At 48.2% G+C, this 24,260-nt stretch overlaps 1 protein-coding gene and 1 long non-coding RNA gene across 2 annotated transcripts; one reads left to right on the forward strand and one right to left on the reverse strand.

The window, feature by feature from the left end:
* Nucleotides 1-11,716: 11,716 nt before the first annotated feature.
* Nucleotides 11,717-19,512, reverse strand: LOC121819726 (uncharacterized). Its single transcript, XR_009600906.1, has 2 exons — nucleotides 17,145-19,512; nucleotides 11,717-16,371 (listed from the first exon to the last, which is right to left on the reverse strand). It is a non-coding gene; the product is annotated as an uncharacterized LOC121819726 (long non-coding RNA).
* GPX3 (glutathione peroxidase 3) lies at nucleotides 16,023-24,177 on the forward strand. The gene is made up of 5 exons (XM_015096153.3): nucleotides 16,023-16,173; nucleotides 20,701-20,854; nucleotides 22,058-22,175; nucleotides 22,616-22,715; nucleotides 23,138-24,177. The coding sequence occupies exons 1-5, from the start codon at nucleotides 16,087-16,089 to the stop codon at nucleotides 23,357-23,359; spliced, it is 681 nt and encodes a 226-aa protein (XP_014951639.1). The 5' UTR covers nucleotides 16,023-16,086; the 3' UTR covers nucleotides 23,360-24,177.
* Nucleotides 24,178-24,260: the final 83 nt, after the last annotated feature.

The following is a 24,260-nucleotide window of genomic DNA, read 5'->3' on the forward strand; positions in this document are numbered from 1 at the left end:
TTATTTATCATATATAGGTGTTGAATTTGGTTGAATACATTTTTTTGCCTCATATCTTCATCTCATAGTTTTTCTGATTTAGTCTGTTAATAGGATGAATTACATTGATTCATGAATGTTGGGCCACCCTTGCATTCTGGGAATGAGCTCTTCAAGATTTCCCAGGCTTGCAGATGTTATCTTGGTTTCTCAGTGTTCTCAAAGGGCAGGAGGACACCGCGTCATAAACTCTGGACAGTAGCCTAACTCTGCTGCTTGTACAAGTCTGTGACTTAGAACTCTGAGATCACACTTCCTGTTTAATGGGGAATGAGGTTCTGTTTGCAATGAAGACACCAAGCACCTACACTTCAGCTTGCCTCATATTTTCATGGCTCTCTAAATGGCTGTTCTCCTCCAAGTCACTGAATGTAACTGTCAGTTTTGACATTCACTTACCCTCTGGCACTATTGGAATCAGCTTTTGTAATTCAAGTTAAAGTTTCTGTCTCTGGACAGCTGGGAAGGTAGTATGGCTCAATGGTTAAGAGCACAGCTTGGTCCTTGCTTCAGATTTTTTAGGTATATATGTAACAGTGGAATTGCTGGATCATGTGGTAATTCTGTGTTTGGTTTTTTGAGGAACCACCATACTGTTTTCCACAGTAACTGATGACCTACAGTTTTAAGTTCAGGTTTTTCTAATACAGCAGAAAGAAAAAGAAAAGAGAACAACCAGAAGTAAAATTGACCTTCCCCCATGGAGCCAGATATATACACTTTGGTCGAAGACTAAAAGTAGTTTTGTCCCTTTTACTTATATCGTTTAAATTTTAAGTACTAACTAACAAAATACTTAAAAAGTACAGTCTTTGTATGTTCTGGCTATCCATTAGGTGGTCCTTGGGTGCTGAATCATCGAAAAATCCTGGGTAAAATGCTGAACAAATGTGTGTGCAACTTATTTGCAACCTCTTCCAGGAAGCTTACCTGCCCCTGAACCCCTGGGAGGTTCTTTCTGTTCCCGGAGCTCCAAAAGTGCTCCTGGTCTCCAGCACTTACCACATTGGGCCTCTTTCATGCTCCAGTGCTCCTCCAGTCTAGACTAGAGCCTCAGAGGATACATTTACTCACCAGTCAGTGTCTCCTGCAAGGCCTGGATGGTTTTGGCATTTTCTCTTTGGCTGCTTGTCTGGCTGGTGCTGGGAACAAAGGGTCAGTTTCAGGACTTCAGATCAGCCTGGCCAAGAACAGTGGATACACAGCCCACATCGGCCCACGTCTGAGAGGTTCCCAGAACTCCAGCCTAAGATCCTTTATTCCCCTTGGCTTTCCATTCCACCCTTTCCTGTCTGGGCTGTCTGCACGCAGCAGGCCCAGGGAGCACATATTGATCTGTTTTCATTTATCTTGGGATTCCCTTATCAATGGGATTCTCTGGTAGTTCAGCTGGTAAAGAATCTGCCTGCAATGTGGGAGACCTGGTTTGATCCCTTGGTTGAGAAGATCCCCTGGAGAAGGGATTGGCTACTCACTCCAGTATTCCATGGGAGAATTCCATGGACTGTATAGTCCATGGGGTTGCAGGATTTGGACTTTCACTGCCTCTCAACGGGATTCGCATACTTGGGGTTGACTCCAAGTGGACCCCAAGTGAAAAACAACTGAATTTCACTATCCAACATAAGCACTATTAACATTTAATGTGTAGACACTTACAAAATTGTACAAAGTTTATATGTTAATAATTAGAATTTTGCTTAGAAGTACCCCCTAGACATCTATTTCATTATATTCAAATGGCTCGATTATTTCCCTTTGTATGGTGTGCATGCGTGCTAAGTTGCTTCAGTCGTGTCCAACTCTGTGCAGCCCCATGCACTGTAGCCTGCCAGGGTCCTCTGTCTATGGGATTCTCCAGGCAAGAATACTGGAGTGGGTTGCCATGTCCTTCTCCATGGGATCTTCCCGACCCAGGGGTCAAACCCGGGTCTCTTACATCTCCAGCATTGGCAGGCGGGTTCTTTACCACTAGTGGCACTTCCTATTGGAAGGCCTGGTTGGTTTTCAGTTTTTCAACGACATAAACAATGCTGAGATAAACTCTGGCTCCCAGATTATTTATAGACTCATAGAATGCAATCTGAATTTTTTCCACAAGGGGGAGGCCAGCTACTGTGAGAAGGCAAACTAAGATTCAAAAAACAGCTAGAAAGTTCTTACTATTTTGCTTTTGGTATGGGTTGGGGGATGTGTGGTTATGTGGCACACAGAAGCTCACCCCAACCTTATGAGGCTGGTAGTAGTATTTTCCTCATTTTATAGATAAGGAAACTGGGGGATGTGTATGGATTCTCACCAACCAGTGAGTGCCAAGGTGGAAGCCAAAGCTGTCTTCTAATTCCATATAAGTGGCTCTCTTTCCTTCTCAGCACCTCCAAATGGGGAACAGTGTGTTATTCTCCTTACATTCAGTTCAGTTCTAGGCACTGTGCTGGGGACACTCTGAGGCATGCAGAAATGAATTAGAGGATCCCTGACCCTCAGGAGGTCATTATCAAGTGTGAAGACAGACTTAGAAGAGGAATGGCTAAATGCCCACTAGAATAGGGAGAGCCCTGGAAGGTGGGAAAGTCCATTTGACAGTGAGACCAAGCACAGCTTTGTAGAAGAAGTGTGATGCCTGTAAGAGCTAAGGTTTATTTAGTATTTACTCTAGGATGGACTGTGCTTAGAGCTTCATATGTATCATCTAACTAAAAGTTCCCCATGGACCTGGACAGCATTAACATTCTTTTTATAGGGAAGAAAATGGATGATTAGAGAGGTTAAGAAATTGGCTACTTGTGCCAGACCCCTGCAACCCAAATCCTTAATGCGTATTTGGCAGGACCTAGAAGGATTGATAGACCCTTAATAGCCAGAGCTAGGAAAGAGACTTCTAGGAGAGGAAACGGAGAAACCAAGTCTTGGAGGCAAGAAATATGAGCACATTTGGGAATGCAAAAGGATTGGTGTGCCTAGAGTGTGAAAGAGGAGGGATCTGAAGAGATAAAACTTAGAGGGTGAAAACAGCCATGTTGGAGAAGTCCATGAAGAGCAAACCAAGGAGATCCTACTGTGTTTTATACTGGGGGGAACCAACCAAAAGAGAATGACATCAACTGTGCTTTATTAAGATTCATATGGTGTATTGCATAAGGGAACAAGAAGACTATTAGGGGATTTTTAAATAATCGTGGCCAAAGGTAACTAGAGGAGAAATGAGAACCAGAAGACATTACTGAGATAACTCCACAAGATCTGACCTCTTATTAGACATTGGGGAGAAAGGAGAGAACCATGAACACAGTTTCCACCCTTGGGCAACTGGGAGAATGTAGCATGTACACCAGCAGGGACTGTGGGGAGGGAAGGTCTCTTCCTGTATAGGTTTGAGGAACCTGAGGGACCTCTGGGTAGAGGGGAGTTAGGAGCAGGAAGCTGGTGATTTAAATGTGGTACCCATGGACCAAAAGAAATGACTGGCAGTGGCTAGGGAAAATCCATACTTAAGATTCAGCAGGGGATGTTCATACCCTGATAACCTGCATTTCTACTGTCAGATTTATGCCGTAGAGAAATAAAATCACATGTGCACAAGAAAGTGTATGAAGGATGTTCACAGCATCATTGCTTGTAGCAGTGAAATGTGGATTGAGGGGAGGAATTAATAAATAAGCCATAAAATAGCCACATTGTGCAGTGGTTAAACTTTAAGCAGATAAAAAATGCAAACATGGACAGATCTCTAGAACATATAGTGGGTGAGAAAAGCAAGTTGTAGCACAATAATAATGTGCAATTCTACTGATGAAAACAAGAAGAAAAGAAGCCAAACCAAAAAATGTTGTCACATATATTTTAAATGGTGTGTGAGGGTGTGTGTGCACACAGAGAAAATTCTGGAAGGATAAACATACTGTTAATTAAGCTGTAGGGGAAGAGTCATGACAAAAATGAAGAGCAAAAGGAGTGAAGTGGGATTTTCAGCCTTAGTTGCCAAGTTTTAATTTTACAAGAAGAATGCAATTATAATTACATGAATAAAAATACTCATACTATAAAAACAAAATATATGTAGATTCAATGGGGATAAGAGAGAATGGAAGAAACAGGGACATAGTCCAAGGCTCTGGATAAGGCAATATTATTGGAAACACTGGGAGAAGTTTCTGAAAGTGCAAAGTGGAGAGGGGATCACAATTCTCACTGACTCTGCAGAGGCAACCAGCAGGATGAGACCTGTGAGCTCAGAGAGTTTTCAACACCTCACAATTATAATCACAAGCTCCTGTGTCCCAGAAAGGTCACCATGTCCCACCACTAGCCTTGGAATGAGATGGTGTTTGTTCTGTTCTTTCCGGAGTTGTAAATATCCTATGACTTTTCATCCAATTCTTGTGTTTGTACATGCCCTCCCTTTCCCAGAAATTCCAGCATTCTTGGTGTTGTCATTCCAGTCCTTCAAGCTGCCCTTCTGATTCTGGCCAATTCTTGCCTCATCTCTGGTCTCCCATTCAAAAATATTCCCACTCCTGGTTACTTATACGAACACTGTGGGAGGCCTTTCATGGAACTAAGTGTCACCCGGTGATAGACGAAGCTGATTGAACATATAGAGGTGCTAAACTTCATAGGAAGTATATCATTTAATTCCTCCAACAATCTAGTGGGTATATACAATTACAATCTTCATTCCTTACTGTGTGGTAGTAAGCATGTGGTGGGTGAGTGTTAAGACAAATGTTGAAGGGGGGGCATAGAGTTTGGGGGACTGGAGTGGAAGGGACTGGATGAGGGGATAACTTCTTAGGTGCTGGAGTGGGAGTTGGAGGGAGTTCAGTTTACCAAGCGCCTTTATAGCCATGATTTCATTTGGTGTCACCACAGTGATCTAATGATGGGAATCATTAAGGAAAATAATGAGTCAAGCTTTAATTCCCTTAAAGTGGCAATCATCGGGTCAAAGGCTTTGGGGGCTTATTAACCCATCATGCTGCCTTGAGTGAGTCTGCAAGGTGGTGGACACAGACTGAATGGGGGTTCTCCGTGGCTTCTTTTGGCACGGCTCTTCACTGATCATCAGGGTTTCTAGCAGCCGCTCCTCCCAGTCTGGAAGCTCTTGGCCAGGCAGCCTCTGCTCTCCAAGCCCGCCCATCCCAGGAGATAAGGCTAAGTGGCAGAAGAGCCAGTTTCCTGGGGTTAATAAATAGGCTGTTTATATCTAGAGGCAGTCACGGGGCAGGCACAGACAGGCTGGGAGGTCACAGTCCGGCTCAATGTGGAGGATTCTGATAAACATTCTCCCAGTGAGCCTTCCAAGATGCAAGAATAGCTCTGGGCTCTTCGCCCTTGCAGAGCACCAAGGTCCCCACACCTCACTCCCTCCTCCTCTCTCCCCTTCTCTTCCTCTTTCCTGGCTTCCGTAATGGAGAGAGGATACATTTTCACTGTAGACGCACCCATAACTTGGGGCAGGCAATCCATCCCTCTGCGTCCCAATTTCTTCCCTTATAATATGAGGGTAATGACAGGACCTTCCATGCAAGAGGTATGGGAAGGTCCCTAGCCCTGTGTCTGGCACACACAGTGGGTATTTTTCCCCCTGTATCCCATCCTTTCCCCTAATCCCGGCCCCTGCCCTTTTCCCTTTCTAATATATTTTCCTGATTCGGTCCTGCCCTCACCTCCACCCCAGGCACTTCCACCCCCTCTGACTGTGCTTCTGGGTGGATGGGAGAGGCAGCCAAGCTTAGCCCTGAGGAGGGCTGACCGCTGCGAGGCCAGTCTGGCCAGGCCAGCCTCGGCACTTACCACAAGACCACACCCTGTAGCTTCTCTACTTTTAGTAAATAGCCCACAGGATTCGGGGATGGAAGGAGGATGTAGAAAGGGGGAGGCCAAGATATTTTCCTCTTCAACTTCTTATTTACTGCCCTCGGTATGACTCTTCCAGTGGCTTAACGGTCAGAGAACATTGAGTAAGCTGCTGTGTTACTCTGAATTTCCCATTCACTCTCTGGACTCAGTGTAGTGTTGGGATAAAAGAGGAGAGTATCAGGCCCTGGAGCCAGATTGTCTGAGCTGGACCCTTGTCTCCACCACTTACTGGCTTGGGTTACTAACCTCTCTATCCCCCACTTTCCTCGATTTTAAAATGGAATTTATATTATATGTGTTGTATAGGGTTGTTATGAGGATTAAATAAGTTAGTCTGTTTAAAACACTTAGAACAGAGCCTAGCCCATAGAAGGCACTCAGTTAATCTTAGCTCAGCGATTCTGTGTAAATGGGGAAGTAAAGCAGGGGTGTGTGCGCATGGGAAGAGCAGGACACCCTCTCAGGGTATTCCAAAGTCCTGAAACCCCACAGTCCGCCTCCGTGTTGACCTCTGGATAAGAACATTTCAGGAGCTTGTACACAAAGTACTTAACTGTCCCAGAGAGACCTTAAGAAATTGGACAAAGAATTTCAAAGCCAGATGGAGCCCTTAGAGATCATGTGGTCCAGCTTCTGAAGGTTCAGAAAGGGCAGAGAAGACCAGAGAGACTACAGGGCCTGGTCTGAGATCACAGAGCAGTGCTGAGCTGTAGAATTGTGGATGGTGATTTGAGGGGGCAATGGGGTGGCCGGATGCCGAGGGTCAGAGCGCCAGCCTCCATGCCCTCAAGAATGCTTGGTTCAGGTATGCACTGCATGGCTGGGATACTGGGGGTCATCCCTGGCATCTTTAATAATAATGATAACTATGGGAATAGATCCCACACCCTGTACCAAATGTTTTCTCATGTATGCTCTCATCCACAGAAAATCTCCATTTTACAAATGAGGAAAGATGTCTTTCTCAAATAGCTAGAAAAGGGTAGATCTGGGGTTTGAATATGCATTTCTCTGATGCCCAAGTCAGCAAGACTCTTCTATGCTTCCCAGTGCCTAACTGGGAGCTTGAACCCACAGCTCCCAAAAACAAGATCTTTGACTTGTCTGACAGAGCTGGCCAAGCATCCTGGAGTGGATGAGCCTGGACTACCAGCCATCTTTTCAGCCCCTGATCCACAAGCCATAAGAGAGCCCGAACCCTGTGAGAGAGGTGGATCCTTTCTTTCTCAGGCCCTGCCTTGATGCTATCTGTTCCCACTAATTTTTTTTTACAACTTTGAAAGATTATAATATATTCTCCAGAAAACATTCAGCAGTACAAAAGCCCTCCCTGAGCCCTCCTACCCTATCATAGGTCCATCACTGGTGGAATGATTCAGAAATTCTTGAGCTCTGGAAAGGTCCCTGGTTGGTCCTGAGGGAACACGGGTAGCTATAGAGGAAAACCCTGCTCAAGTAAGGTTCCTGATGCTGGAGAATTTTGAAGGCAGATCACTTCAAACTCAACCATGAGTCTCCTACATTTCTTGGACATTTGCGGGAGAAAGAGCTCTTCTCTAGGAAGTTTCTGTTGCATACCAGGCTTGACATCCTTGAACATGATGGGTATGGTCTTGCTGTCTAGACTTGGGGGAGAAGCTGTAGCTGGTTTTGGAAGAGGTGAGAAAATAGGGCTTAGAACATGGAGTGAAGCATCAGGACCTGACTTTCCCAGCTTCATCCAGGGCAGGATTACAAACAGATGGAAAGTGGGAGAAGCAGCAGCCAGGGAGTAGCCTGAAAAAGAACTTCTACCTCTCAAAAACATAAAGTCTATACAGTAGCTGACATGAATTTGTCAATTTGACATTAAGAAGCACAAGAGCAGGGTAGGTGGCAGTGGGAATGTCTGTTAGTAGAGTCTAAGGACCTAAGACACTTGGAGTCCAAGGAACTAGGTGATCCCCAAGGACCCTTCTGGTCTGATAGTCTCATGAGGTTGAGAGATCAAAGCTTGGGAAGTAGGATAACACCTGATCCTGTCCCAGATGCCCTAAAACCTTTTGGGGTTCAATGTGAAGGCCAGGTTATTTCCCATGGATCACAGAGCCTTAAGGAAAAGGAACTTGGTGTCCAGACCTCAGGTAGACTTTCTGTTTCTGGGTCAGCTCACCCTGATCCTTCTCCCTAGCCCTTTTCTCACCCTCACCTGCACTTCACTTCCTGAAAAGACAAAACTTGTTGAGCTGCACCTCTCCCCTATGGAGGGTGCGGAGGGGAGGCTTTTCCCTAAATAAAGGCAAAGTACAAGGGACACTCCCAAATCTATGTCTCCCCTTTCCTTTTTCTCATTCATTCAGTCATTCACTCATTCGTTCATTCACTCTTAAACAATTATTAATTAAATACCCTCTGTGTGTGCCTGGTACTTAGGGCTGAAGTTATAGTAGAGAATAAGACATAGTCTCTGACATCATGCTCTTTACATTCTAGGTGGAAGAAGAATGGGATCGACCATAAGTAGGTAGACAAATAAACCAGTGAGAGCATTTAAAATTGTGAAAAGGGATAAAAGAATAGCAAAACAGGATGCAACGGGGAGCTTTCTTCTGTCTACTGTCCTCAAAATAAAGTCCAAGGCAGGAAAGCCCATCTCCATCTGCCCCTGTTTACCTCTCTAGCCTTTTACCTCTTGTCTCTTTTCATCTTGAGCTCTCTGTTTCAGCCATGAAGAACCTGCGTGTCAAGGGGTCAACTAGCCCCTGATCGGGTAGATCTTTTAGCGTCAAACACTCTCTTTTCACTGCCTCTCTCATGTCTCTCAGCCAGCTAACTCCCGCTCCTTCTCGGCTTACGAGCTACTTCCAGCGGGAAGCTGGTCCTGCTCCCAGAATCCAGGAGCAGTGCCTCTCTCTGAGGTGCACTTTCTCCTTTAGGAGCATCCATCGTCCTCTGCAGCCAGGTTGCTGCTTTCTCCACACCAGACTGAGCTCCTAGAGGGCAGGACTCTTATTTTGCTCTCCCTGAGTCACAGAAGCCTCAACAGTTGGCACAGTGCACAGTACATAGCAGATGCTTAAGAAACATCTGTTGAATTGACACTTCGTTTAGTACATTTTGTTATTGTTGTTTAGTTGCTAAGTCGTGTCTGACTCTTTTGCGACCCCGTGGACTATAGCTACCAGGCTCCTCTGTCCATGGGATTTCCCAGGCAAGAATACTGGAGTGGATTGCCATTTCCTTTGCCAGGGGATCTTTCTGACCCAGGGACTGAACCCAGATCTTCTGTATTGGCAGCAGGATTCTTTACCACTGAGCCACCAGGGAAGCCCTTAGAATGTTTAAAAGCTCAGCAATACGATGAAAAGGCATCGATGAAGCGTGGCTTTGGAGACAAAGAATTAATTGGGAAAAAATATAACAATTCCTCAGTCCTTTCTTGAGTTCATATTCCAGCATCTTTCAGCTCCAAAAATACTTTACTAGAGACTCCTAAAAGGCTGATCAAGCAGGCAGGACAGAAATTATTGACCTTACTCAACAGCTAGGGAAGGTCATGTCCAAGAAGGGTGAATGTACTTCATCAGAAGTTACCCAGCCAGGTGGCGGTAGCGTGTATCTGGATAAGGTTGGTGCCCCAGAGACATCACACCCGACCTCTGCATCATGGAGGAAATGTGGATGGAGGTACTCATAGGCCGACTCCGAACTAAGTGTCCTGGCTCATCTAAAACTCAAAATCACTGCTTCAGGGTGGCCATGGCGGGTGCCGCAAAGGAGGAGACAATGTGACCGGCCCACAGTCTACCCTCACTCTGTAATGCAACTCCGACTAGGCAGATTCTCCAGCCCACCATTCCATTTGTCCTTAGGGACTCCTCCCTGGGGTCAGTTCATGAGACACTGTATACTCATCAACTGACTAGGATGGAGAAACCCTCAAAATTCTAACTTCCTCATTTCAGAGTTGGGAGAGTCAGGGCTCAGAGAGATGTGAGTAGTCTCTGGCATGGATAAAAATGTAGGATCAGGAGTCCAGACTCTTGGTCCAAAACTTGCTCAAGTATCCCCTTGACATGACCTTCTGTGTTGGGAAAAGGGTGACGATGCTGTGGACCTGATCTAGCCATTTGTTAGCTGTGGTCATGGTGGGGAAAGAGAGGCAGGAGGGATGACGGGATACCCACCCCATCCAGTTTGTCCTACGCTAGAGTTTATTCATTCCCCAGTAGTCCTCATTGGTTTTATGTGTGGTCAGTTAACCAGAGGAAGTAGAATATGGGTTGTCCACTGTTTAGTGACTGTTTATGAAGATCATTATTCTTCCAGGCAATAGTCTCCCAGCCAAACAATAACAGAGAGGACGGAGGGCAGGAGGGATGAGGCCAGGAGATAACATAGGTAGGGCTCCCTGCTACTAAGAATCAGGGAAAAGGCTATATGTGTTAGGTTCCACCAATATATAAGAACTTCCCAGAGAAGGGAAGCGACATTTTGAAAGTTTCAGACTGTATCCAGCCCAGGTGTGACTCTTTATTTACTGTGGGATACTGGACAAATCATTCGGCCTTTCAGAACCTCAGCCTCTTAAATGAGAGGGTTGAATAAGATGGTTTTTAGGGACTCTTTTCCATAACTCTCCCCACAAATGAAGTGAGTTTTAGAGAAAGTAAGAGTCAGTAACTCCATTTCAGATAAACTCAATAAACCTAGTATTTGTCAGGCCAGGTCCTGTTGAAGTTTAATTGGGAGATCTGAGGAATAGAGTTAACACAGCCCGCCTGAGACTGCTATCCTTAGAAAGATCTGTTTGCACAATTGGCCCTGGGTTGACATTCCGGAACTTTGATGTCAAAGGACTTCCACAATTCCCAGAACTGATAACGGTGGCCCACTTAAGCCTAGACTATTTGGATAAACAATGTGGCTCGTGCTGAACACCTGTTTTTCTTCTGGGAGTCTGGCATTTTGGTACATGATAGGAGGAGGATGCCTACAAGGCCAGCCCCCAATAAAAACTGAGCCCTGGGCTTCTCTGGTGGCCCAGTGGTTGGGTATCTGCCTGCTAATGCAGAGAACATGGGTTCAATCCCTAGTCTCAGAGGATTGCCCATGATGAGGGGCAACTGAGCCCACACGCCCCAACTATTGAGCCCGCACTCTAGAGCCCACGAGCTGCAACTACTGAAGCTCGGCACCTAGAGCCCATGCTCTGCAACCAGAAAGCCACCACAACGAGAAGCCCCTGCTCACCGCAACTAGAGAAAGCCTGCACACAGCAACCAAGACCCAGCGCCACCAAAAATAAATACATAAAACCAATCACCGAGTCTAATGGGGTTCCTCAGAGTATTGTCACAGTCTGCTGCTAGAGAATTAAGTGCATCCTGTGTGATTCAACTGGAGAGGCCTCTCGGAAGTTTGTGCCTGGTTTCCCTGAGTCTTTTTCCCATGCACCTTTTCCTTTTGCTGATTTATTCTGTAATCTTTTGCTGTAATAAATCAGAGTGTGAGTATGATTGTATGCTGAGTTCTGTGAGTCCTGATAGCAAATCATTGAACTGGTAGGTGGTCTTGGGAACCTCAGACAGGGGGTAAGTCTAGATTTCACAGAAACAACTATAATCCTAGCAATCTTTTAGGAATATACGGTTTAAAACTAGCACTATCCAACAGAAATATAGTATCAGTTGCATGTGTAATTCAAAATTTTCTATCAGTCACATTTTACAAAGTCAAGACACAAGTGAAATCAATTTCAATATAATTTCTTTAACCCAAATATAAAAATATTAAATGTTACCATGTAATGATATAAAATTTTATTGAGATATTTTAATTCTTTTTTTTCCTTACTAAGTCTTCAAAAACCAATGCATACTTTATGCTCATAGCACATCTCCATTTGGACTAGCCACATTCCAAGTGCTCACTAGCCACACCCAGCTAATGGCTGACAAGTGGGATAGTACACAGTTAGAGATTAATGACAAGGACTGCAGAGATCAACATCTTGTCAGAATCTTGGTTTTGCCACCTACCAACTGGATGGCCTTAAGCAAAGTCATTTAACTAATCTATTAGTTTCTTCTCTAAAATGGGAGTAATGTTAGCGACCTCATGAAGTTACAGGAATTCCAAAAATATGGGGTCGCAAAGAGTTGGACACGACTGAGCGACTGAACTGAGCGCCTAGTATGCATAGGATGTTGGGTGAATGCTGTTACTCTTATCATCCAAAAGGTTGGCCTCTGAGATTAATTTGCTCAACTCCTCATTCCATAGATAAAGAAACTGAGGCCCAGAGTTTGGAAAGCACTGATTTCAAAAGCAGAGGCTCCAGCCACCTCTTTTCCTGTCCTCTGGCTAGCTCTAAAGACTGCATCTGCCAATTATTTAGGAATCCAGCAGCTTCAGGGCCCTACCTGGATTCTGCCATCCCTTCTTGATTATAAAAATGGGCCACCATTGGAGTTGGCACAAAGTGGTGGGGCCTGGGCCTCCCTTCTGCTGCCTCCCCATCTGGGTTGGGCTGGCTGACCTCATCACTGGGTCCAGTTATTACTCAGCACTGATAGGGTTGGCTTCCATTGCTTTCCCTTTCACTGCCCTTCTTGTTTATTAACTCATGTTCTATCTCCCTCTAAGACACAGAGCATCAGCACTTTTTTTTAAAAACCTCCTTTTAATCATCTACAGTCCCTCTTCACCCACCAAGCAGGTTGGTAGTGAATGTGCCTGAAAAAGAGAAAATGAAGAGGGACTTGGTGCTCACTTATCTGAGATTCAGTAGAGCAGCTTCTCAGGCTGGAAACAAAACTGGCTTATGATTCTTCTGCACATCTGTCTCCACCCTTCCTTTCCTGAAACCCAAATGCAAATCATCTACTCTCCTCTGACAAGCTCACTCAGCATAACTCATGTGTCTCAAATCTTCCCAGCAACTGGAATCAGACCAGTTTTTTGGGCTCAGAGCTAGACTAAAATTCTACTTATTCAATTTGCCAAAGAGTGTTTATTTGGCATTCATTTATTTAATATTTACTGAGCATCTACTGTGTATTAAGCCCTCTGCAAAGCGGTGAGAATGAGACCTTCGTGGACCTTATGATTTAGTGTGAAAAGGGGACAAATAAGAAATAATGGTAAAGTAAATGGTAAACAAAAGGTTAATGTATAAAATGTCAAATGCTCTAGGAGGTAGAATAAATCAAGGGGGCCTGAAAGAAACTCTTTCCTTAAGAAATGACATCTGCACTGAGACCTGAAAATGGTAGGAGAGAACCAGTAAAAGAGAACAGAGAGAGTTCCAGGTAGAGGCAACAACATAGCTGGAGGTGAGAGAGAATGGCCTGTTGGAACAACTGGAGAACAGTCCAGTACAGCTGGGTAGAGAGAGCAAGAGGAGTGTGGTGAGAGACAAGGAAGTGGCCAGATTTGGAGGGTATGGTCCCAGGACTAAGGAATTTGGACTTTAATCTGAAGGCCAGGGGAAACAGCCTGGTGCAGAATAACATCTTTCAAAACAGGATTCCAGGGAACAAATCAACCAAATGTGCTAAAAAGGCTGATGGTGAAAAAGTTAGCAAGTATGATATTCATCCTTGTCTTCATGATCTTTGTACTGAGGCTCGAACTGCCTTTGAAAGGAGTACACAACACAAAGGCCCAATCCAGTGGCAGGCTATCCTCCTTAACCCCCCACCCACTGTTCATGAGATCAGTACTCCCAAGTCTGGTTCAGCCCAGGTTTTCCTTAGACCCTTGGAGCTGCAGAGCCCACCACGGAGAGATTGTCAAGGACCCTTGTTTAACAGATGGACCAGAAGGAAAGTCATTTGTCTGTGGCCCTACTGCAAGCCTAAGGCTCTGACTCCTTGTTTTCCCTAAAGAAATTGAACACAAGGGCTAGGATTAGGGTAAGGCAATTCAGGTACTCAGGGTGCACCATATAAGCAGGCACTCACTCACGGGTGCCATCTCTGCACTCGCCTCACCCTAGTCCTGGCTCTGCTGGACTCACTTTGAAGGCGGGGATTGTAACTTCCAGAAAACTCTCTGGCATCTTTCATGGTTTTTGTTTGTTTAACATTTTTTGTTTTGATGTGGACCATTTTTAAAGTCTTTATTGAACTTGTTACAGTACTGCTTCTGTTGTTTATGTTCTGTTCTGGTTTGTGGCTGTGAGGCACATGGGATCTTAGCCCCCTGACCAGGGATCGAACCCATGCCTTCTACATTAGAAGGTGAAGTCTTAACCACTGGACCACCAGGGAAGTCCCCTCTTTCATGATGTTGACAAGGTGCTAGGCACATATTATGAGGAATCCTAGATGCCTACTGATGCAAATGAATACCGCATTTCTGAGAAACTATGTATACAGATGTTTGTATCTTTGGGTAAATATGACCTTCAAGATACAACAGAACAAAGTCCAGAGGGCCCAAGAATGTACTCTAGGCCTGGATTCTGGTCTGCTCTCGGCCATCAATTAGCTGTGGATGAATTGTTCCCCATCTCTAGGCTTCAGCAAAATGAGGCAATTGAATAAATAATATTTGTTGACTACATACTCTGTGTCAGACACTGTTCAAATGCTTTCGTGCTTTAACTCATTTAAAGTTAAAGGCCTTTAAGACTCTTTTCACTTCAATAGGCTGTGGTTTGAGATAAGGAAGGAGTCACAGAGAATGTGAGATCAAGACAGCCCTTCCAAATTCCCACAGGGATCATACCATCTTAAGTCATGATAAAGGCATGGTATCACAAGGCACTTGTCCATCAGAAGACAGAATCACCTGCCTCAGAGTCAGCTCTGGAACATGGCTGAAGGTGGAGTCTCAGCCTTTGCCCCTAGAGATCGTAATGCAGTGATTCTGAAGGGGGACCTAGTTATCTGTACAAAAAGCTTCTCAGATGACTCTTTTAGTCTGATTTGTGAAGCACTGACTGCAACACATACTGCTGTCTGTGGATAGAATCATGCATGGACCTCGAACTCACTGACCTGGTCATCAGCATCTCAAAGCAAAGAAACAAATTGATTTTTTTTTTTTTTTTTGCATGTGAGATCTTAGTTCTCTGACCAGGGATTGAACCTGCGCCCCCTGCACTGGACATAGAGTTTAAACCACTGAAAAAGAAACTGTAGCCACTCAGTCATGTCCGACTCTTTGCGACCCCATGCACTGTGGCCCGCCAGGCTCCTCTGTTCATGGAATTTTCCAGGTCAAAATACTGGAGTGGGTTGCCATTTCCTTCTCCAGGGGATCTTCCCAACCCAGGATGGAACCTGGGTCTCCAATTGTAGGCTGATTCTTTACCAACTGAGCCACCAAGGAAGCCTTGAACTATAGGGAAATCCCCAAATCCGTTGCCTAACTAATACCACAAATACTAAGCACGTGATGTGTCCTAGGCCCTGTGCCAGCTGGTGATTATGGTCCCTACTCTTAAGGGACTCCTGGTCTAGGTCTGTCACTTATTTTTAGAAGCAAGTCATCTAGCCAGAACAAGAAGGGCCTTAGACAGCATCAACCAATCCCATCATGCAGTTCAGGAAACTGAGACCCAGAGAGGGAAAGCAATATGTTCAAGACTATACAGGGAGTAAATGTATTTTCTGCTCTCAAACCAGCTGAGGAATCCCAATGTTCTTCTAGGGAACGGGGCTGCATTCAAAAATTCTAGAGCAGTCAACTCGTTGCTTTTTAAGCACTAAGCCTACATAGAGTAAATATTCCCGGAGGTCTCACTCCAGATCTTGCTGACATTTTAAGTCTTTAATATCCCTTCTACCAGATTGGAGGCAGGAGGAAACGGAACACCAGGGGAAGTTCCATCAATTCTTCGGTGCTTTTTAAGCCCCTTCTCTGGCTGGGCTGAGGACACGGTGCTTGCCACTTCCAGCACTTTGGAGTCGAAAGAAGAGGGGGCTGCCTCAAGGGTTCACAAGCACCTGGCGCCCATCTCTCGGCCCACACTTGCTTATGTCACTGTCGCCCAGCGGGGGAAGCGGAGGGGAAGTCATGCCCGCCCCTGAAATGCCAGGCGCCTTGCAATTGGCTACAGAGACTCCGGCCCGGCAGCGGATTGGTCATTGCTGAGGGCTTGAAAGGTGGATGAAAGCAGACGACACCTCAGACGGACCGTGGCCCAGGATCAGACAGCGTCTGCGGCGAGCCGAGACGCGTCCCCAGCCCATCATGGCCCGGCTCCTCCGGGCATCCTGCCTTCTCTCCCTGCTCCTGGCCGGCTTCATTCCCCCGAGCCAGGGACAGGAGAAGTCGAAGGTGAGTGAGCCTCGGGGGTGGGGGGCCAGGGGAAAGAACACAGCCCGCAGGTGTCACCATCTCTCGGTGAGGGCTTCCCTCTAGAAGGGTGACACCTAGGAGCGAGAGACGCCCTTAACTCCCGCTGCCTCCGTCTTTGGCGCACTCAGACTGTCGTCAGACTCTTCGCAGTTTCATCCGCTGGAGTCCTGGGTGCTCCTGGTGGGCGGAATGAAGGAGGGAGGAAGGTTTGTCTCTCCAGAGTTCACACTTTCTTCCCCACCACTACCTCCGGGCCGCCTTGATACATCCAAACCACCGTCTGTTTCTGAGACCCTTCCCTTCCAGCAGACCCTGAAGAGGGTAGGGGCCCAGAAAATGGCCTGGAGACTCGGGGTCTGGGTGGCTGCAGAGTTCCCAGGGAGAATGGCAGGCAATATGTGGTGCCCAAATAGCCCAAGCATAAATGCAGGTAGGATTCTGGGACACTGGTAAAAGAGGCTGACAGAACGAGCTCTGGGCTGGCAGCAAAGAACGCCCAGGACACTGACTAGACATCTCATCCTTTGTGGACCTCAGTTTCTCCATCCACTGGAGGTGAGAGCACAGGGCACAAAGAGGCTGATGACTTCAGAGGAGAAGCTGCAAAGCTTGGAGAAGCTGAAAAATCCACGCATCATTCTCTGAAGGGTTTCCTGTTTGGGGGCAACCTCAGTACCCACCAGCCACAGCCCTTATTGGCCTGCCAGCTCCATAGGAGAGGCAGAATTCCCTTGAGCCTGAGTCTACCCTCAGTAGAGCGTGTGGTCCTTAGCTAGAGTGGGGATTCTGAGGTCAGGAGCAGGGGTGACCTGACATGCTTAGACCTCTCCTCTTCCCTGGGGTGGGGAGTCAGGAGCCAGGCATAGACCCAAAGAGAGAGATTTTTGTTTCCAGCCTCCCAATACACACACACACCAACACACACACACACACCGACACACACCCCTCACCTGTATAAAATGAAGACGCTTTGCGCTTCTGTTGTTTCTCAAATCTTCCATTCTAAGATCGTATGACTCCACAATTCTATTTCCATAATCCTATCTATTGTTCAGGAAGCCCATTAAAAATGCAAGGCTACTTCTGCTTGTTTCTATCTCGTCCTGTCCTCAGCCTAAATTCTAATCGGTCTTCCTCTCCTGGGAGTCAGCCTAGAGACTGGATGGTTATGGGGCCACTTCCTCCTAGCCTCTGGCTTTGTATCCAGTCTTGTTCATAATCTCCAATTCAGAAGGTATTTTCCTGGGCAGGGATGGGTCTGAGTTTCGATATTAGGGTGTGGAACTGAAGTGAGGGCAGGCCATGGGTAGGGCAGCATCATGGAGTCAGTCCTATAACCTCAGTTTGGGGAGAAGCAGAGACGGGAAGATGGGGCCCTGTTTCAAGAAGGTGGAGGTAAGAACATGGATCCTATGAATAGCTCATCATAGTTATGTGTTCTCTGTAGAACTCTGGGGAGGAATAGATGGATTCAGAGAAAACACGATGGGTATGGGCTAGAAAAGCCTTAGAGTGGGGTGTGATCATATCAGATGCAACCAGTTAGGATTTGCTAGTCAATGACAATCTGGTCCTGCCCCATTTTTCCTCCCAGGTCTTGAGAGGGTTGAAATCTCATAGCCTCCATTTCTAGGACTCAATCACTACTTATCTTACCCCTAGCTCCAAGGCCAAGGCAGCGGCCCAGGGGCAAGTGGAGGAAAGGATGGACAAAAGGCAACAGCCCCACAGGAATATTTGCCTCCACCCATTTCAAAGGGAGGGGCTGGGGAACAAAGCCTTTCCTCGCTGACCCCTCTCCAGTCCATCTTAAGGCTGCCCAGGCTCCCTGTCCTTCCCCTACAAAAGGACTTCACAGAGGCTAAAGAGAATAACAGCTGCTGACGTGTGTGGGCTCCTAGTAACCGCTGGTTTCTAGGTGACTAAATCAGGCAGATAGAATGAAGGAACCACCGGCGGACAGTCAGAGCTGAAGAGCCCTCTAGACAGCCTTGAATCTGACCCCTTCTCATAATCAAGGAGCCAGAGCCCCAGAGAAGGAACAGGATAGTCATATGTAGTCTCATGGGGGGCCCGGCCAGGCCTAGAACTCAGGTCTCCTGCCCCCAGTCCAGCTCTCCTCTCATACCTTCACACTGTTGGGAGTGGTAAGATGAGTGAGGAGAGAGACACAGGACCAGCAATGCAAGCCAGCCGGGGTCCTGGCAGGGTCTCCCCTCCCACTCTCAAGCCGTCTGAACTCTCCTGTCTTATGCAATTGTGGGAGGATTGAGGTAACCTCCCCACCCCCCACCTCCATCTCCTCTGACCTCTTGGTTAAGGTGCAGGGTTCTGGGACTCCAGGGACCCACAAGAGGAGGGGCGGGGCCTAGAAGGAGGTGGGGCGCATGCTCAGTACTGAGAGCAGGCTGTAACTCTTTCCCCTGCCATTGTCACTCTCCGACCCCTCTCAGTCTGAACCCACAGCACCAGCATTGCAGGCCCAGTAGAAAGCAGGAGGCTTTGTCACAGGTCCCTTTTCCTGGAAATACTCTGCCCAGTGCATCAGCTTCCTCATACCGACTGGGGAACACCCAAGTCTTCTTCACAGAAACACAGCAACGTCAGGACCCTTTACCCTACCGCTTGATGAGGGGACGGGGGCTGGGTTTCTTTCCAAGAGGCTTTCAAGATGGTTTTAATCTACTAGCAAATTCCCACAGCCATTTTGGGAGACAGGTGGTTTTTCCCTCACCCGTCAACAGATGGAAACTCAGATTGAAAGTGACTTGCTCAGGGACACGCAGCCAGCAAGACTCAACTCTAATGAGGGGAGATTCCCCTTGCCCCACCCCTCCCTGAAAATGGGCTTAAAAGCTGAACCTCCCGCTGTTTTCAAGCTTCTCTTATTTAGAAAACCTCTTGGCTTTTTTTTTTTTCCTCCCCATTTCACAGTTTGTTTTTGGGCCAGGGCAGAGTGGAGAGGCAGGCAGGAGGCCTGGCTAGGGTGTGTTTGTCGTGTCCTGGCTGTTTGCGTTTGGAGCTGGAGCTGACCCCAGCTGGGGCCCAAGAGGCCCAGGGGCTGGAGGAATGTCAAGCTTAGGTCTCAGGCCTGCCTCTGGCACCCACCAGAAGTCACGGGGCATGGAATATTAGACTCACGTGAAGCAGGGAATTCGTACCCGAGCCAAGAAGATCGCTTGCAGCAGTCAGGGAATGGCCATGTGGAAGGAGTCCAGCTCCCCCAGCTCAGCAGGCCTACGGAGTCTCCAAGACAGAGTGGCTTTCTTACACCCCACCAGGGCTACGCCCTACCAGCCCAGACGGCTCTCTTCACTCGGTTGGGCCCAGGTGCACCTCACCTTAACAGCCAGTCTTCCAGGACTGGCCAGAACAGAGTGCGTGAATTTGCTTCTCTTAACTCCAAACACCTGTCTCTGGTCTATAATGCTAGCTTGCATTCAGTTTTATTGTCTTCCCGCCTCTCCTCAGATGTCCAGGCCAGGACTGCCAGCCCACCTGCTAATTGTGGTAGTGATGCCGTGATGCTCTCTCAAGAGTAAACCCAGATTTTTGTATTCTGCATCAAAAAATGGTAGAGATGAGATGAGGATAGGGTGGGGGGTTGGGTGGATGTAAATTCAGCATCCCACTTGCTGGCAGTAATCCGTTCCCTCTTCTCCCACCGAAAGCAATACTGTCAAGCCATCGTGATTCAGAACAGCTGGTCCAGTTCAAGGTTCTCACTTTATAAATGAGGAAACTGAGGCCCAGAGAAGAAAAAGGGCAAGTCCAAGACCACACAGGGAGTTAGAGGCAGAGCTGGTTCCCCAACTCACAGCCCATTGTTCACTGACTCTACTAGTCTGGAGGCGGACTGCAGAGAGGCAGTCGGGCAAAGAGGAAGGCCTTAAGGTCATTGCCACACTGCTCAACGCAGGGAACATCGGATCTATGCCAGGCACTGGTCTTTATCCTGACCATGCCATTTAATCCTCCCAGCAGGCCTGGCCCCATTCCTGGCCCCCATCCTACTTCCCCATTTCTGAACAACAGCCTCAGCTTTCCAGTTCTCCGGATTGGAAACGTCTGAATCACCATTTTCCACACTGATGTTTCCTCATTTCTGAGGAAATTTCAGCTCTTCCTTCACAACGATCTACTTCTGGCTCTCATCACCACTTGCCTGCGTTATTCTAACAGCTTCCCAGTCTCCACCATCCCATCCAAGGCACAGGGGTAGTCTCCCTCACAGCCTGCCTGGTGGCTGTCTAAACTGACAAGTGATGCAGAAGTAATGACCATAGTTATTTCTCCAAGTTTCCGTAGCACTCACCAGCTTATTCAATGTTTTTAATATTATCTTGTACAATGAATTAGGAGACTTCAGTTCTAGTCCAGTTTGAATTCTTGGGCAAGTCAAGACCACGTGGGCAAAAGTGTTCCGCCACTCCCTGGTATCTTGAAAATGGTGGTGTCCGAGTTCCCTTCAGGCTCTAACCGCTTCCTGGTGCTGGTCTCTTGCAGATGGACTGCCATGCTGGTGTGGGCGGCACCATCTATGAGTACGGGGCCCTCACCATCGATGGGGAGGAGTACATCCCCTTTAAGCGGTATGCTGGCAAATACATCCTCTTCGTCAACGTGGCCAGCTACTGAGGCCTGACGGGCCAGTATGTTGGTAAGAGCCACCCGCTCTTTCCCCTGCTGTGTTTGGGGCTGTTTCTGCTAGTTGGGCACATTCCAATCACAGGAGCTTTTCTGGTGCAAGGAGAATGGGGGTGATGGTCATCATGACATTTTAAACCCTGTACCTGAATCCTACTGTGTTCCGTGGTTCTGTGAAAATAGTTATATAACCTGAGGTCTGATCCCCTACAAATATGTTCTAGAAGATTCTCAGTTATCCTTCATCCCTGAGTATCTCATTTGCCCTAAAAGAAGGATGGAGGAGATTGGGTTTGTGCCTGGAACTTCCTTTCACTGGAGTAAGAACAGTAGGTTCCTCTTGCTGAGAAATTCTCCCCTGTCCTCAGCCCATCTGCCTCAGTGCTTCTCTTGGCCCCTGGCCTGAGTTCCCAGAGTTTGTGTGTTAGTGACAGAACCAGGTTTCATGATCCCTGGTACCCTCTACTTCTCCTTAGCTGGGTCAGAGTCAAAAGCCAGGGGACAGGCAAGCCAAAGGCATCTGACAGCACCCACCAGAAAATGCTTTGGGGGTGTGGGAGGGAAGCAAGGGCAATCTAACTTAGAATGTTCTGCCTGAGAGTCATGGGCAGATTCCTGGAAGTACAATGACAGTGAACTGGATGGCCCAGTGGGTAGTGAGCGCTCCATCTAGAATGCTTCCACGTAGCCCTTGGAATAAAGCAGAGTGTGTTTGGGCAAGAGGTGGGTGACCATGGATGCTGCACCAGAGGCTAGGAGGCACTGAGCGGGGTGAGAGCTGGGCCAGGCTCTCCCCTGGGCCTCTGAATACCCAGAGTATAGGCGGGGTGTGAGGGCTCCATCCCACCCCAGGGACGTCATCTGCCTTCTGCCCAGGGATGGATGGTTCTCACTCCAGGACACTCAGTCCTGACAGTCCTGAAGGAGCCCCCACCCTACAGGCCCAGGTGGTGGGTTTAGGCAGTGGGTGTCTGATTATTAATTTGAGAAAGCACATTGCTCTCTTCTCCCCCAGACCTCCAACCCATCCAGGTTGGACTCCATAGGACGGGGCTTGAATGCCAGCAATGCCACACTCAATGGATTATCTTGGGCAAGTCCCTTCCCATCAGGCCTCAGTGATTTCAGCTATACAATGGGGCGGGCAGGTGGATGGTACACGGGAGGTGGGACTCCTCACCAGGCTATCCCCATCTCTGCTCTCTCCCTGTTCCAGAACTGAATGCACTGCAGGAAGAGCTTGAACCATTCGGTCTGGTCATTCTGGGCTTCCCCTGCAACCAATTTGGAAAACAAGAACCAGGAGAGAACTCGGAGATCCTAGCCACCCTCAAGTGAGTGCTGAATCAGTGTCCTGAGAAAGCTCCTCTAGCACGTCCCTCCCACCGCGCCCCGGCCCAGGCTCCAGGCATCTTTTATGCTGGCCCCTACTCACGAGGGATATTTATCAGCCACCAAGAACTACTCTCTCCTTGCAGGAACTCTGTTTAGTGGAACAAGTGGAAGAGGTACCAGGAGAGACAGGGTCAGGGATGATGGCAGTCAGCCACGTTGGGGTAAGGGGAGGACAGGTTGAGGGCAGGGGTTATTGAGCAGTTACCAAATTGAAGGAAGACTGCTGACCCACATTATACCTGTGCCCATTTAACAGTCACTGGCTCCCACTGCCCATCATAGCATAAAATCCCGATTCCCAACCCCCCTTCCCCAGTTCTGCCCCCTCCTCTTATTTCTGAGCCCATGTCCCTGGGACCCACACACAAATATTCCTTAGGTATGTTCGACCAGGTGGGGGCTTCACCCCCAACTTCCAGCTGTTTGAGAAAGGCGATGTGAACGGGGAGAAAGAGCAGAAGTTCTACACATTCCTGAAGGTGAGTACACAGCCAAGCCACACTGCTGACGAGCCTCCCTGCCTGGTTGATGCTGGCTCTGGACGGGGCTGCAGCCGCTCCTGGCCCCAGGCCACAGAGACAAGGCCTGTGCCACCCTCCTTTGTTCCTGGGCTCTTGGGGAGTTTCCTGGCATCTGATTATTATTCCAACTAGAGGGCTTTGTAGACCCTAGGGGCTCATCAACTAATTTTAAGATAGGCCCCAGAAGGGACAGGCTTAGGGTCTCACAATCTGCTAGAACCAAAGCTGGTGCTGGGATTCAGTTTTCTAACTCCCAACCTGGTACTCTTTTCTCAGTGCCGGGCTATTCTCCTTCCCCTGAAAAGTCCTGGGAAGGAGGAGGGATTATAGAGTGGGAAGGGCCCCAAGCAGAGTTAACACTTCTCTCGTCTCTGCTCCAGAACTCCTGTCCTCCTACCTCGGAGCTCCTAGGCTCACCCGGCCGCCTCTTCTGGGAACCCATGAAGGTCCATGACATCCGGTGGAACTTTGAGAAGTTCCTGGTGGGGCCAGACGGCATCCCCATCATGCGCTGGTACCACCGCACCACGGTCAACTCTGTCAAGATGGACATCCTGACCTACATGCGGCGGCGGGCAGTCCTGGAGGCCAAGGGGAAGTAACTGAGGCCCACCCCCCCTCCATGTCCACCACACGGGCTAGGGAGGGCTCTGTTCAGGAAGGAACCCATTTCTCCAACTATGCCACACTCCCATGCTAGACCCTTTACTGTTACACAAGGCCCCAGCCTGAGATGAATGTTTGTGTCTGTACTGCTCTGCACATGGGCGTTTGCACACATGCCTACAGGCGTGTGTACACACGAGTACAGGGCCACATGTGTCAACCTGCACAAGTGCATATGTGGCAACAGCTGTGTGCTGTGAAGAATGCCAGAGAGGAACTTCCCTTTCCTTCTAGTTCTCTGTTCCAGTGATAACCATCCACTTTCAGCTGAGTCCAAACTGAAAACCCAGCTCTAGATTCAATTGTTCTGCTTTAACCAGGACCTCACCCTACCGGGCTGGCATCTCTCACAGCCTCCAAACACCACCCAGAAGTGCCCGGAAGTTTCTGGGTCCGCCGCGCTGCCTGACCCCCTCCATCTCCACCACACAGCCTCGCTCCTTCCTGAGGGCCCTCCCCCGCCCCCCACCCCACCACCCCCACAGCGTTCCCTGAGGGTCGCCAAGGCAGACGTGAGAGCAGGGGCCACGCTCCCCGTGTCAGGGGGCGGCATCGCCATGAAGGAGGGGCCCGAAGCCCGCGTGGGCGGACCTCCCTTGAGCCTGTCTGAGGGGCCAGCCTTTAGTGCATTCAGGCTGAGGCCCCCGGCCAGGGATGCCACCCCACTCCCTCGGGGGGTGTGTCCTCTCCCCTCACCCTGACCTGCTGGCATGAGGCTCACCCCTGTCTGCCTAGTAAAGGCCTTTCTGCAGCAGCTGAGCCTACTGTTGTGCTTCTTCCATGGGGCTGCCCCAGCGCGGGGGCAGGAAAGCTGAAGGTGGCGGTAAGGAATGAACG

Source organism: Ovis aries, chromosome 5, assembly GCF_016772045.2.
Source record: "Ovis aries strain OAR_USU_Benz2616 breed Rambouillet chromosome 5, ARS-UI_Ramb_v3.0, whole genome shotgun sequence".
NCBI lineage: Eukaryota > Metazoa > Chordata > Mammalia > Artiodactyla > Bovidae > Ovis > Ovis aries.